At 54.8% G+C, this 13,303-nt stretch overlaps 1 protein-coding gene across 3 annotated transcripts in view; it reads right to left on the reverse strand.

Moving 5' to 3' along the window:
* Nucleotides 1-13,303, reverse strand: part of ZBTB16 (zinc finger and BTB domain containing 16) — a 56,775-nt gene that overhangs the window by 3,158 nt on the left and 40,314 nt on the right. For all 3 annotated transcript variants that reach the window (XM_057379011.1, XM_057379009.1, XM_057379010.1), the window contains exons 5-6: nt 2,371-2,541; nt 153-320 (exon numbers count right to left, since the gene is read on the reverse strand). In XM_057379011.1, coding sequence (XP_057234994.1) covers nt 153-320; nt 2,371-2,541 — 339 coding nt within the window. The remainder of the gene's footprint in view (nt 1-152; nt 321-2,370; nt 2,542-13,303) is intronic.

Genomic DNA, 13,303 nt, shown 5'->3' on the forward strand with positions numbered 1-13,303 from the left:
GATGCACTATTGATCCCCTGTTTACAGGGTATGTGCTGGCGCATCCAGAGGTTCTTTACCCCTCCCTGGCTGCTGCCCTGGGCACACTGCCAGCATTTCTGCTGGGRCAGGTCTGGCACTGGCAGCCTGACCGCAGACAGCCCAGCACATACCTGTGTGCACCCGGTAGTGGGTCTCCAGCTGGTGCTTGAGGCTGAACTTTTTGCCGCAGCCGTTGCACTCGTAGGGCTTTTCGCCGGTGTGGATGCGCTTGTGGCCCTTCAGGGTGCTCTCGTCCCGGAAGCAGCTGCCGCAGAACTCGCACTCGTAGGGGTGGTCACCTGCAAGCACGAGAGTGGGTCAGGGCTGCCACAGCAAAAACAGCTCCCCAGCCTTTTACCTGGGCACCCAGAGCATCCCTGTCTCCCCGTGCAATGTGCTGATCCCTTCATGCCCGTGCACAGGGGATGCTCAGGTCTGTGGCGTGGCAGAGAGACTGGAGGGTGCTGCAACCCTCCTGCCACCAATTTCCAGCTTTTTCACCCAGCAGCACCGGCACAGASCCAGCCCTGGGCATCTCCCACGCTCCAGACCAGGCGGCTGATAAATGAACTCTGGTTCAGCACCAAAGGCAGAATGATTTGAAGGAAAGGTGAGGGCTCCAGCTACTTATTTATTACAGCCGCGAAGGCAAGGACAATAAAGATAGATTGATCGTCCGAGACTTTGTTCATGAATATTTAAATATTACTGATTTGTCTTGTCACTGTAATTACAATTTCTCTGTGCTGCATATCCTACAAGCACAGTTTATGGTAAAGAATGGCGAACTGTATTTCACTTGTCCTGCTGCAGATGTGCGGAGCTGCCAAGCGTGTAATGTTCCCCGCATTTCATACATTTTCTTCAGCTGTGAAGGCTTAAGTCATCCACAATGACCTACGTTTTTTCATTATCCCCGTGTCAAACTGCACTCGTGCCTGGGCATAAATTGTCCTTCTCGTTATATACTCACATGCCTGAGCTTTCGCTTCCTCTTTAAAATGATATTTTACTCTCTCCCTGTTTGCCGCAGCCCAGCCCTGCAGCCCCGGCCCCTCCACAGCTGCTGCCTGGGCACCTGAGGGGAGGAGGATGCTCGGGATGGACTTTGGAGCCCCCTCCAAAGGCGATGCAGGCCGTGCCTGTGGGGTGCTGTTGACTTTCCTGTCCCCATGCCCAGTTCCAAACTGTCACTTTGGCTTTTGATCCTACAAAGACAGCAATTCTRCAGCCAGAGGCAGCCAGCGTTTTCACCCGCCCACTTTTCAGGGGAGCCTGGGCCCGCAGAGCACCCTGGCCCYGGGAGAAGCGTCCTGCAGCCGTGCAGAATGGCACACGGCATGATTCAATGCCCCTGAAGTGCCGATGATCCCGGTGTTTGTTCACAGCCAGGAGCTACTAAAGCAGCAGAGGTTGGGATGGGACACGCGCAGCCCGACCCGCAGCCCAGGTCATCGGATTACTGCCTATAAATAGCTCCAGCRCTCAGCATTAACATGCTTATCATGGACACAGGATTCCCATTTCCACATCAGCACTCCCAGCCCACGTGTGGGTCTGGCAGCTCTGGCACAGGGCAGACAAAGCGACCCTCCATGGCACCACGTGCACAGCCACCAGCAGCCACCTTTRCATCCCTTGTGGAGATTCTGTGTGTGCCCCCTGCCTGAAAAGAGAAAAAAGGGGCTCGACACAGCCTGACACAGTTCCTTGACAGCAACAGCAGTGCTGCCAGGAAGGGTGCATGAGCGTTCCACTCGTGTGGGTAAAGGATGGTGGRGAATGCTTCCCAGGTGGCTGTGAAGAGCTGTGGCACTGTCTGTGATCCTGCACAGCCCTGCTCATCCCCAAGAATCAGCTCTTTCAGGGGTGTTTTGTGCCTGGCCCCGAGGGACGGTGCTGATGGCGTGGCCGGGACCACGGAGCTGCCCAGGGATGCCGAGGGAGGAGCTGAGGACACGGCGCGGGCGCTTTGAGGACACGGCGTAAGGCGGCCAAGCCGAGCTCTCCCGCCCGGCCACCGTGCAGCCAAACCCTGCCCAGTGGGGCCACGGCAGCAGCAGCTCCACGTAGCGCAGGTCGCCCTAATCCCATTAGGGCTGAGCACCAGCTGATTATGTGCATCTACTGCCCTAAGCTGATGAGGCGGATATGATCGCACACCCCCTAAGAAGGTCACGTGCCACCTCACACCGGATCCTTTTTCTGTTTTGTTTTTCAAAACCGAGCCATTTCACTCACCTCCACACCTTTAACACAATTCACCCTTTTTCCCCTATTTCTTTTCCCCGCAGGGGAYGGAGCGTGTCCCGCTGCCCAGCCCCGAGTGCCCGCGCGGTGCCCCCGTACCTGTGTGGGAGCGCAGGTGCCTCTTGAGCGCGGTGTGGCTGGGGAAGGTGCGGTTGCACTCGCTGCAGATGTAACTGCGCACCCCGGCGTGCACCTCCATGTGCTGCTGCAGGGCGCTCTGCGTCTGGAACCGCTTACCGCACAGCAGGCAGAACACAGCCATGTCTGTACCTGCAGAGAGGGAGAGACTCTGCTGGGGCACGGCCTGGCACCCGGGAACCCCAGCCCCGTGTCCCTTCACCCCGCTGTGTGCAGTGTCCCTTCACCCCGTGTCCCTTCACCCCGCTGTGTCCCTTCACCCCGCTGTGTGCCATGCCCCATCACCCCGCTTGTGCAGATCCCCGCTCCCACACAGCAGCAGGGATGCAGCTGTTGGGTGATCACTGCACCCCACACACCTCTGAGAGCTGCTGAGCTCACACCTCGCGATGCTCAGGGGGAAGGGGACCCCCAAAAGCACCACAAAGCTGCCCTGGGTCAGGATGTGAGGGTGATATGCCCATCCCTTGTGCTGTGTGAGCTCCGAGCTCCATCCCATTGCTCATGGGTACCCAGCTGCAGGAACACAGCAGGACCAAACCCCAACCCAGGTGCTCGTATCCCGTCCACAAACATCTCAGACCTCTGTGCCACTAAACAGTTTGTTTTCACTTATGCATAGCTGATTGTTCAGAACTGTGAGTCACTGCAAATTGTATTACGCAGGGAGATTAAGCAAATAAACGCTCGCTTTTTGGAGACATTTAAATGTGAGGACTATGGAAATAAAATTAGCTAGAAAATTGTATTAGCAATTCATTAGCAGCACAAGATGTTCAAGGTAACCAGTGGATCCATGCAGCCTTCAGGAACAGCACGGGTGGATGGCTGCTTGCCACAGTGCCAAAAACAACCCCAGGGASACCACCAGGAGCACGGGGCAGGGACAGGACAGGCAGTGGCACTGCCAGCATCACCGTCCTGCCTGGTGTGTGGCAGTGCCAGGGAAGGATGCTCTGGGCAGACCTGTACCTCCAGATGGGAACCACACACAATCCTGGAGAGCAATCCCAGATTCACACCGTCACCTGCTCTGCTCACACTGTCCCCTGCTCTGTCACACCATCCCCTGCTCTGTCACACCATCCCCTGCTCTGTCACACCATCCCCTGCTCTGTCACACCATCCCCTGCTCTGTCACACCATCCCCTGCTCTGTCACACCATCCCCTGCTCTGTCACACCATCCCCTGCTTGGCTCACACCATCCCCTGCTCTGTCACACCATCCCCTGCTCGGCCACTGGGCTCCCATCCACCCAGGGGTGACAGCCTGGTGCACCCAGCACTGCCCTGCTGGGGATGCAGGAGCTTTCTGGGGGGACGTTCAGTCCCAGCCTCACACTGGGCTACCCAAAAATGCTCCGAAATCKGACAAAACCCCCAGTGAAACAGGAATAAAAGAGCAAGAGAGGTGGCCCTGCATGGGAGCTGCCTTTCTTCCTCCGCAGGGATTTATCCTGGGGGGGTGCAGGTTCATGTGCCCCCCACGCAGCTGCGGACAAAACGCTCCCGAGACAAAAAAAAAATTTAAAAAAAAGCATGCAGCCCCGAACGGGCAGTGCGAAGCAAATCCCAAGAGGTATGTGGCCCCGCGGCCCTCGGCGGCCCCGGCGGTGACAGCAGGACGGGTCAAAGGTCCCCGGGGCTGAGCCCCAGCGCCGTGGCCAGCTGCGGAGCGGAGGCCCCGGCCCGCGGGACGCCGGCCCCGATAAATCTGCCGCCAGCAGCCCCTGCTGGGGCCGGGGACAATGGGCTCCCGTGGGGGCGGAGGGCAGGACAATGCCGCCGGGCTGGCGCGCAGGGCCGTAACAAATCCTCCCTGGCACCGTAGGGCCCTCATTTGTGAAACTAATTGGCCCCCGCTTGAAAAAAAAAAATGTTCTGACTGCAGCAGGCGCAGCGATGGGGATGAGCCGCCTCGCACACGCACGGGGGACGGGGCCGGTTACCGGAGCCGGCATCCCCCGGTGCCGCTTCCCGGGACCTGCCAAAGGCAGCTTTTCCTTCCTGCTCCCCGCCCGATAACGCATCACAAATAAACACCGGAGCGGGGAGGTGACTGTGAACGGCCGTTCGGAGGCACCGGGGGCCGGTTTGTGTTCTGAGAGAGGAGCACCGCCCGACACAAAGGCTGACACCAGCGGGTGCAGAGTGGAGGATGGGGGAGATGCCCTGCACCCAGCACAGAGCCCAGGCTGGAATKGAGCACGGAGCTCGGGCACGGCTCGTTCCCAGTCCTGGTGCTCCACAGATGATGCTCTCCAGCAGCCAAGGGCGCGGCGGGCACTGCACTGGCTCTGATCGGTACCATCCCACTGCCGGCCGACAAGTGGCTTCGTTTGTTTTTAATCTACGTGTCAACTATGTCACACCTTTGGAGAGAGGATGGAGAGGGAAAAAATAGCAAAACTCTTGAGAGAGTGCCACTCTGAGTGACACGGGACTCAGCCCTTGTCCTGCATCTCTGGGCTCCAGCCACAGAAGCCCCRAGCCAGCCCTCAGCCATCGGAAGAAAAATCACTCCTGATAAAGAAATGCTGCCGCCCCAAATCGGTGAGGGACGGATTTATTCAATTCCCTGACATTTTAATGGTTTCTTCCCTTTTTGCGGGAAGATGATTACAAATTAAGCAGCATTTAAACGCTTTTTACTGTCAACAATTAAAAGGGGTGAAGGCGGGCAAGCAATTCATTCCCCGGGAAACGCAGTGACTCTCGGCGGGCGCCGACAGCCCTTCCCTCTACTGTACACCGCACAATGGCCCCAAGCGCACCATTAATTTTGCAGGACGTTCAAAAGCAAATTAAAATATAAAAAGCCCCCGGGCACAAAGATAGATACCAAGGGAGGGGGCGGCGTAGGTCAAGCTCGCAGAACTGAAGTCTTGGCAAGTGGGGAGGTTTAAGCGCAGCCCCTGCTCTGCTCAGCTGCCACCTTTGCCCACTGTCCCCAGTGCTGTGTCCCCATCAGGCAGTGCTGTGCCAGCAGCTCTGTGCCACCAGTGACATCCAGTCCCAGCTGCTGGCACTGCCACAGGGCTCCAAGGGGGATGCTGCAGTGATTTAGGCCTTAGCTGCTCTTTGGGTAAGCGTGTTGGCCACATCTTGCAGGACCTTTTTTAATAGAAGGTTGCACCAAAACTGATTTTTAGGGGACGCATGCTTGCTGGAGDGAGGGAAAACCCTACGGCTGCAAGCCTGGGGATCCACATCTCTGTTCTCCAGCAGCGTGATCACAAATCACCAGAGACGTGATGACAAGCGAGATGCAACGTTTGACAGTGCACCCCAGCCGAGGGATGTGCAGCACCGTGTGCTGAWCGTGGCACCGCCTCCTGCCCGCTGCCTGTGCCAGAGCAGCAATGGAACTGAAAACTGCTGTGGCTTTGGGTGAGRGAGGGAGGCAGCCCGGGGTGGGTGTCCCTCAGCACGGGCTCTGGTGGAGTTCTGGATGCGGGAGGTGCACCACAGGAGAAAGGCGACACGTCCCCTTTAAAAGGAAATATAATTTACAGTGTGCAGCCAGGCGGGCCATAGTTTCAATCTCGTTTACTATAGAGAAAACTCTGCTAGCTGTTCTCTATCCCACAAATCCGATTTAATCAGACAAGCCAGCCAGCGTGGCTTGAAGTAAAAACGGATAATTAGTAAACAGAGAGCTACTTCAGTGCTTCATTGGCATTCGAGCCGGGCTAGTGTGTCGCATTTAAAATGCAGTCTGATGAAGTTTACAAAATCAAACCATTTGTTACTCCTATTGAAGAGGCTTCAGGCCACTTGCAATTAAATTGGAATTAGTGCTCAGAATGAGATACAGCAAATTCATACTAAAAAGGGATCTGACTTTCAGACATTTGACTTCAAGTTTTTCCCCCCGTGCTAGACCACGCATGCATGTGCCAGCCTGAAACCCCCCCAGAGCCCCCGCAGCCCCACCGAGCCCAGATCTGCCCTGGGGAGTGACTTGGGCATTCCTGTGACAAAGGGGAGCAGTGCCACCCTGCTGGGGAAGCCATCCCTGCTGAGCCCCRGCACGGTGGCAGCACGGGGCTGCAGTCCCCAGCACGAGCTGCTGACGTTGGGATGTGCCAACCAAACTCATGAGTCCCCTCACAATGCTGCCATCCTTTCCTCTGTGTCCTCAGAGCTCTGTTMTCAGACCCAAAAACTGAGGAGATCCATCCACTGCTGCAATAATCAGGAACACGGAATAAAGGCTGTGGAGGGACACTCTGGGAAGGCTCCAGCATCATCACGGGTGTGACCGTGCTCACTTCAGAGGATGCTGACAGACCCTCACTGCAAACACCCCAAAACCCCCAAACCCTCGACTTGTGTCCTGCTGATTCAGGGTCTCCCTCCTCCTTCACTCTTCAYGTTTAACATCATCTCTCACATGTGCATGTGCCAGAGGTGAGCGGACACTGCTGCTGTCCTCACAGTGAAGGTGAATGGCTCCAAAAAGCCCTGGCCATGCAAAGCAGGAGCCCGAGGGCTGTTGGCTCTCCTGATCTGAGATTTCAGGGACRTCTGATGATTTTTGCCAGCATGTTCAAGGGCTCCCTATCAGCCTCCACCTCGCAGCCAACACTGCTTGCTCCTGCTGCAGGCCCTAGCGTGAGGAAGAACAGCACGGGGAGGAAGGCAATGGCAGCCACAGTGTGCCAGAGCACCCTCCTTTCCAGCCCTGCCCACACACGGGGCATTGCCTGGGGCACCCCTGTCACAGCCCCAGGGCCAAACCAGGGCACAGCCTGAAGGTGCCCAGCYCAGCAAAACTCTCGAGAGACACTGAGCACATCCTGCTGTCATTGAGCCGAGGGGGAAGATGGTGGTGAAGGACAGGCAGAAGAGAGAGCACCAGCACGGGGCTGGGAACGCTGGTGTAGCACCAGCACTGAGGCTGAGTTTGCCCCAGGACAGTGATGGATGCATGTGCAGGGTAAAAAGATTAATCCAGTTTCAATGTCGGCATTTTTGGGATTTTATGAAACCCAAAGTGGTGTTTTTGGTGGCAGCACCTAAATACACCTGTGGGCAGGTGCAAAGGAGCCCTCCCTGAATGATGCTGYTGGGACACGACACCTGCCTGGATGTTTGAGTTTGTAGGGGTGTCGTGCCAAGGCAGTGTTTGCTGCCCACCCCCACTGCGGTGCTGTTGAGGGGTGATGGTGGCATTCCCAACAGCCCTACAGCCCTCATGGTTCAGTGGAGAAAGCAGGGAAAACCCCTGTACGATAAACACAGGACATGTGTGCATTTTGTGCCAGAGTCACCAAATCATCCCAGTTTCAAAGGCTTTCTCCGGACTCCACAGCTCGGCTTCTGCACTAATTAACATCTTTTCAGAAGGCAACTTCTCCCAAGGGGGCATTTGCTTGATTATTATTATTTACCTAGAGATGGCACAGCTTTCTTCCCAACTTTAACCGACTATGGGAAATTAATTCTTAAAAAGCAGCCGGCACTGCCYGCTCTCCTGCTCCTGCTGGTTTTCCTCCTGGGCTGGATGTGGTCACTCCGCCTGCAGGAAGGCAGARCAAGCTTCTGGCACTGCCTGGTGCCCCCGTGCCAACTCGCCCTGTCACAAACTGAGGAAAACTGTGGCATTTCAGAGCAGCTGTATGACACTGACCTTGCAGTTACAGGGGATTAACAAATCCCCCAAACCGAAATGCATCGTTTTCTCCTCCTGCAGCGATGCAAAGGGCTGCTCCCCACCCAGTCATGCTCCTGCTGTCCCAGTTGCCCAGGGCAGGATGCACTGGAGGGTGACTGGAATGYCCCAAAGCCTGAGCAGTGGGGTCAGGTCCTGAGCTGCAGCTCCTCATGCCTGGTGGGGGTGATTTACTCCAGGGGCCATCTGGACCTGGGGGACAATGTGATCCCATATCCTGATGATCTGGCTCATCAGTCACACTCTTGCAGCTTTACCTTCCCATCTTCCTTCCAGTGGGGTGGGACAAGAGCATCCCCTTCTCGTTTCCTTTTGGGGGCCCGTGGCTCCCCCATGCCCAGGCAGTGGCACCTTGTGCCTTCCCTCCATCTCCATCACTGTCACCACTGCCATCACCACCATCACCTTCCCTCCCCACATTTCCTGAGCGATTACGAGGACGCGTGCAGGGAATGAAGGAACCCAACAACGCTCAGCGGCAGCGGCTTTATGGCAACAGGCACACAACTCATTCGTTTCATGTTTTGCACGATATAAAAGCGCCGAAACATTTTAATTTTAAATTCTTATCATTGAATTTACTGCTTTTCTCTTGCAATGATTTGTGTTGCTTTTTAATTTTTACAGTCTCTACAGAAGCCAGATGCTACCGCCTAGGGCCAAAATAATAAAAACCCGCCGCAGTCGCGAGTTACAGAACAAAAAGGAAACGCGCGGCTGACAGAAGTTAATATCTCAATTTAACAGTGCTGCTCCGCTAATGATCCTTTGATATGTGTTTATTTAGAAAGGTCTGATCTTGACCTTGAAAGCAAACTAAACCGCAAAGTCTTTATGAGAAGAGAGAAAGACTTTATTTATAGACTGGCTTTGCGTCAATCACGGCGGCAGCTGGACCCACGCTGGTGCAGCTCTGCTGTGGCTGCTGTGGGCCCAAAGGAGGCGTTCAGTGGGACTGGAAATGTGTTTTTGGGGGTGAGTGGGATCAGCTGCCACAGGGGACAGAGCAGGATGCTGAGCCCACCTTGGAGATGCAATCCAAAGGATGTGGCAGCTCCTGGCCTGCAAGGGMTGCTCCTCGAGGGCAGCACAGTCCAGACCCACCCCTGTCCCCAGAACAAGCACCATGGAGCACTGCATGCCTGACCCCTTCTTCCAGCACTGGAAAGAGCTGRCTCTGCTCCCTGTCTGCTCCCTGAACGTGGTCCCCAGGCTTTGGAAGGGAGCGACATGCTCAGCATCAGCCCAGTCTGCACTGACAGAGCCTGAGCAGGCTTTCCTCCCCTTCCTGAAGCATCAATGACAGCACCTCCCTCATGTGCTGCTTTCCCCCGGCTGATCCCATCCTGGAGAATGCCACGTTCATCACTGACTTTCCCAAGGAAGCTGAGCATTGCAGGACTGCCCCTGACCTCCCTGAGGACCAGTTTCTCTGGGGCAACCAGAGCAAATCATGGCAGCACTTCTGGCCACTGCATCGGATGGGAAACTGTCATCTACATTTACTCATCATCACCGCACCCGCTTCCCAGATTTCCTCTTCCCAGTTGGAATTTGGACTGAAACCAGCTGARAAAACAATTTGACTTTCTGCTGAAAACCCAGCATATTTCCCCCAYTGCTTCTGAACCATAGTTCAGCTGAAACTGCTCCATCTCCCAACAAAGAGCTTTGGTGAGGAGACCACTGTCACCATCACCACTGCCATTATCCCAAGCAGCACCTGCCACTGCCAGGCCACTCCACTCGTGCATCTCTCGTGGCCAGGATGGCACCATTCTGGCATCCTCCAGTCCCGTGGAGCTGTTGTGAAGCCCTGGCTCACATCACACCCAACAAAATGACCCTTTTGGGGCTGAGGCTCTGCCCGACAGAGCCTTGCTGGTGGAGTGACCGGCTGCCGTCAGGCACAAAGCCGGGACTCGCAGCATCTGCTTATTATTCCTGCACCCCTGTCATTAAAAAAAGAGAAAAGATGAAAAGGCCCCCTCGGCAAAGCTGGGGAGATGTGGAGTGGCACCGAGAGCAGCCTGGCCCCCAGTTCTTGGGGGGTTTTTGTAAAGCGGGGAGACGCGAATCCYGGGGGACAAAAGTAACTGCTAAGGTAAGTTAAACCTTGTCGAGATGAACTTTCCTGCTACTTTTAATTAAAAGTTCTTTGGAATTAAAAAGGACACTATTCAGGAAAGGCTGAAAAAAAAAATTCATTGACACCAGCCCGCCCCCCTCCCCTTTTTCCCAAGGAAAAGAAAAAGCTGTTTTTGTGTGTCTGCTCACCCAGCCCGCACTGTACAAAAGGAAGCGGATTTGCAGCAAGACACATGAGATGACCCCCTGACCCCGAGCCGCTGAAAAGTCCTCAATGGCATAAATACCAGATAATCAATCACATACCAGGAGGGCCGGTCCCCCTGCCCTCGCCCCCGCCGCCGGGTTTATGAGAGATGCACTGTAAACGGACACCGGCTCCGACGGGAGGCCCCTCTCGGCATTCCTGYGCTGGACCAGGGACCCCGGCCCCTCTCACACCGCGTTTCATCCCTCTTTTATAAAGCTCAGCATGGAAATGCCGAGCATCCTCAAGCTGGCCAAGGCTGATCCCTCGTGCTCCGGACTAAAGGGTGACAGGGACACTCTCTGTGCTCTCTGTGCTCTGGAGGGACAGCCAAGCATCCTCGGTGCCACCACAGCGCTGAGCTGGCCATGCAGAAACAGGGACAAACCAGCCCCATCCACAGAAGGCTTGGCTTTTTTTGGGGCTGGCTTTCTGAAGCCTTTGCAGGCTGTAGCAGTGAATGCCATGTCATGGTGTGTTCCTTCTGGGGCTCTGAGCAGCACAGGAGTGCCAGCACAGGAAAGCTGCCCAGTCCCTCTGGTGCTTCAGGGCAACAAAGGATGTAAAACCTTTCAAGGGAGGGAAGGGAGAAAACTTGCTGTGATACCGCACTGGTTTGGTTAAATGGGGAACCACTTGGCAACTAAATTTGATAATGCTTTTGTCCACGGGTCAGAGGTTAAATATGTTCACACTAATCCCCTTCATCTAGAATTAAAGGACAAGAAAGATTTCTCCGTAGCTTAGCGAGAGGGCTTTTCTCATCGCGTTTAAATAGTATTTGCACAGGAAAATTAAAGGCGGGCCATTGGCCCCGATGCCATGGCGGCTGCATGGCTCTGCCACGTTCCCTCSCTTGTTTTGGTGAATCCACCAGCTTGCACAACCCCTGGCCTCATCACMACACACTTCCCCATGGGTGCACCTYGGAGCACGGGGAATTCTGGCTGCCATTTGCTGTCAAGGTGGCAGAAGCAGCCGTGGTTTGGGAGGCAGGGAGATTCCCGTGCAGGAATGCACGCCAGGACTCARATTTCAAGCGCTGTCACAGGACATTACTGTCAGACAAAGGGGCTCTGTGCTGCGCCCTTAGGACCCGCTGCCCCAGACCCTCTGTGAGCTGGGCTGGCACCTGAGCGTCCAAAACCCACCAGAAAATCTGCTCAGCATGGACTGTCCATCCCAGAACAGCATCGATGGWGCTCCCTCCCCCAGCTGGGGCTGCGCAGCCGAGGTGAGCACAGGAGGGATAATTACCCTGAGCATACTTAACACTACAGTGCGTTATCCCCTCCAGCTATAGAGAAGAGCATCATCCAGAGGTATTTCCCCCTGAAGCCTCCTTGGGCTGCTCTAGAAAACCCTCCTGAGTCCTGTGAAATGGTAAGAGAAAGTCACAGGAAGCCCAGGTAGATGCCAGGTTGGTTTTGGTAAGGAAATGTGCCAGCTGCTCRAGCCAGGCACTGCTCTGACCAAGCTGTCGAGGAGGATGCAGCAGGACAAGCCACAAACAGCATCTCCCAAATCTGGTGCTGGAGCAGGGACATTACACATGGCAGTGGCACCACTGAGACAAGCCCAGCCACAGCAGAGTCATGCCAGCATCCCAGCAGAGCACTGGCCTGACCATAAATCGCAGTGCCACGCTGAGTGTGAGGCAAACAGGATTCACGTTTCAAKGTGATTTATGGCTCACATCATCAAACTCATGTGCTATGTTCCACTTGCTCAAAATGCCTCATTTTCACACTGGGAGAAGCAGCGTGCCATTCATCTGCAGCATTGCTGCCAGTTTTTGGGCTGGAACCATTTTTGGGGCAGAGRAAGCCAAGCAGACACAAGGAGATATGACAAATACGAAATAAATTAGACCCGATGTACATTTGCCAAGAACAGGGGTGGCATGTGCCCGTGTGACAGTGCAGCTCTGGTGCAATGCCCCCTCCACCTCCTCCAGGSTCCCACGCACCCCTTGGCAAACCCAAGCCAGTGACGGGGTTGCTGGGATGCTCTTCCATGGAAAAACACGGACAACTCTGGCATATTAGACAAAAACAATTAAAAAAATTTAAAATCTCTGTGTGGCCATCGAGCAACACTTGCCATGGGACCCAGCATGGGGAAATCCTTCCACCACTCCTGGGTTCCTGCTCTCACACGCCAGATTTTTCTCCCTTTGTACCTCCGCTTGTACTGCACGACTGTTTTGAATCTCTAAAATAATGTGACAAGTTAATGATGGCACAATTATCTAAATGTTTAACAGACATGTTATCTAAGTGAATCGGATTGAGATTCCATCCCGCTGACAATAAACATCAATGGGAGAGCAGAAAGTGATAGGCAAATTATCGCCAACCCTGCAATTTCAATGCTATTAAATTTGGAGGAATAACAGCCCTGAGGCCTGTAAACTCTGAATAAAATAGACCCTTGTGTTTGGCCAACTATTAAATCAAAATGCTACCAACATCCCAGCAAAAGAAAAAAAACGGGGGGGAAGAAAGGGGGGAAGATATAGAGCTTTTCAATTTTCACTTACACGTTGGTTTTATTAACTCTTTTCTGCTGCTGGTGTCTCAGGGCAGAGGATACGAGCCACATGAAGGATGAAGAATGGGTGGGACGGGAACGCTCCCAGGGGATGYGGCCAAGGGAGGGTGAAAGGTCCCAAAGGACCGAGGGCACACCAACCCCACTAYCAAAGAGCCAACAACTCGCCCAAGCAAACACCCTCTGCCCTGGGTGTCGATCATGCCCATGTGAAATTGGGTCAGGAGCAAATCCACGCTGTCCTGCTGACTGACAGYGGCTGCCGTGTGCTAACTGCCTTGGCACACGCAGGGAACTCGAGACAAGTCACCTCTGATATTTATAAACG

This window comes from Malurus melanocephalus, unplaced genomic scaffold, assembly GCF_030028575.1.
Source record: "Malurus melanocephalus ecotype Western Australia unplaced genomic scaffold, MMel_1.1 scaffold_382, whole genome shotgun sequence".
Classification (NCBI taxonomy): domain Eukaryota; kingdom Metazoa; phylum Chordata; class Aves; order Passeriformes; family Maluridae; genus Malurus; species Malurus melanocephalus.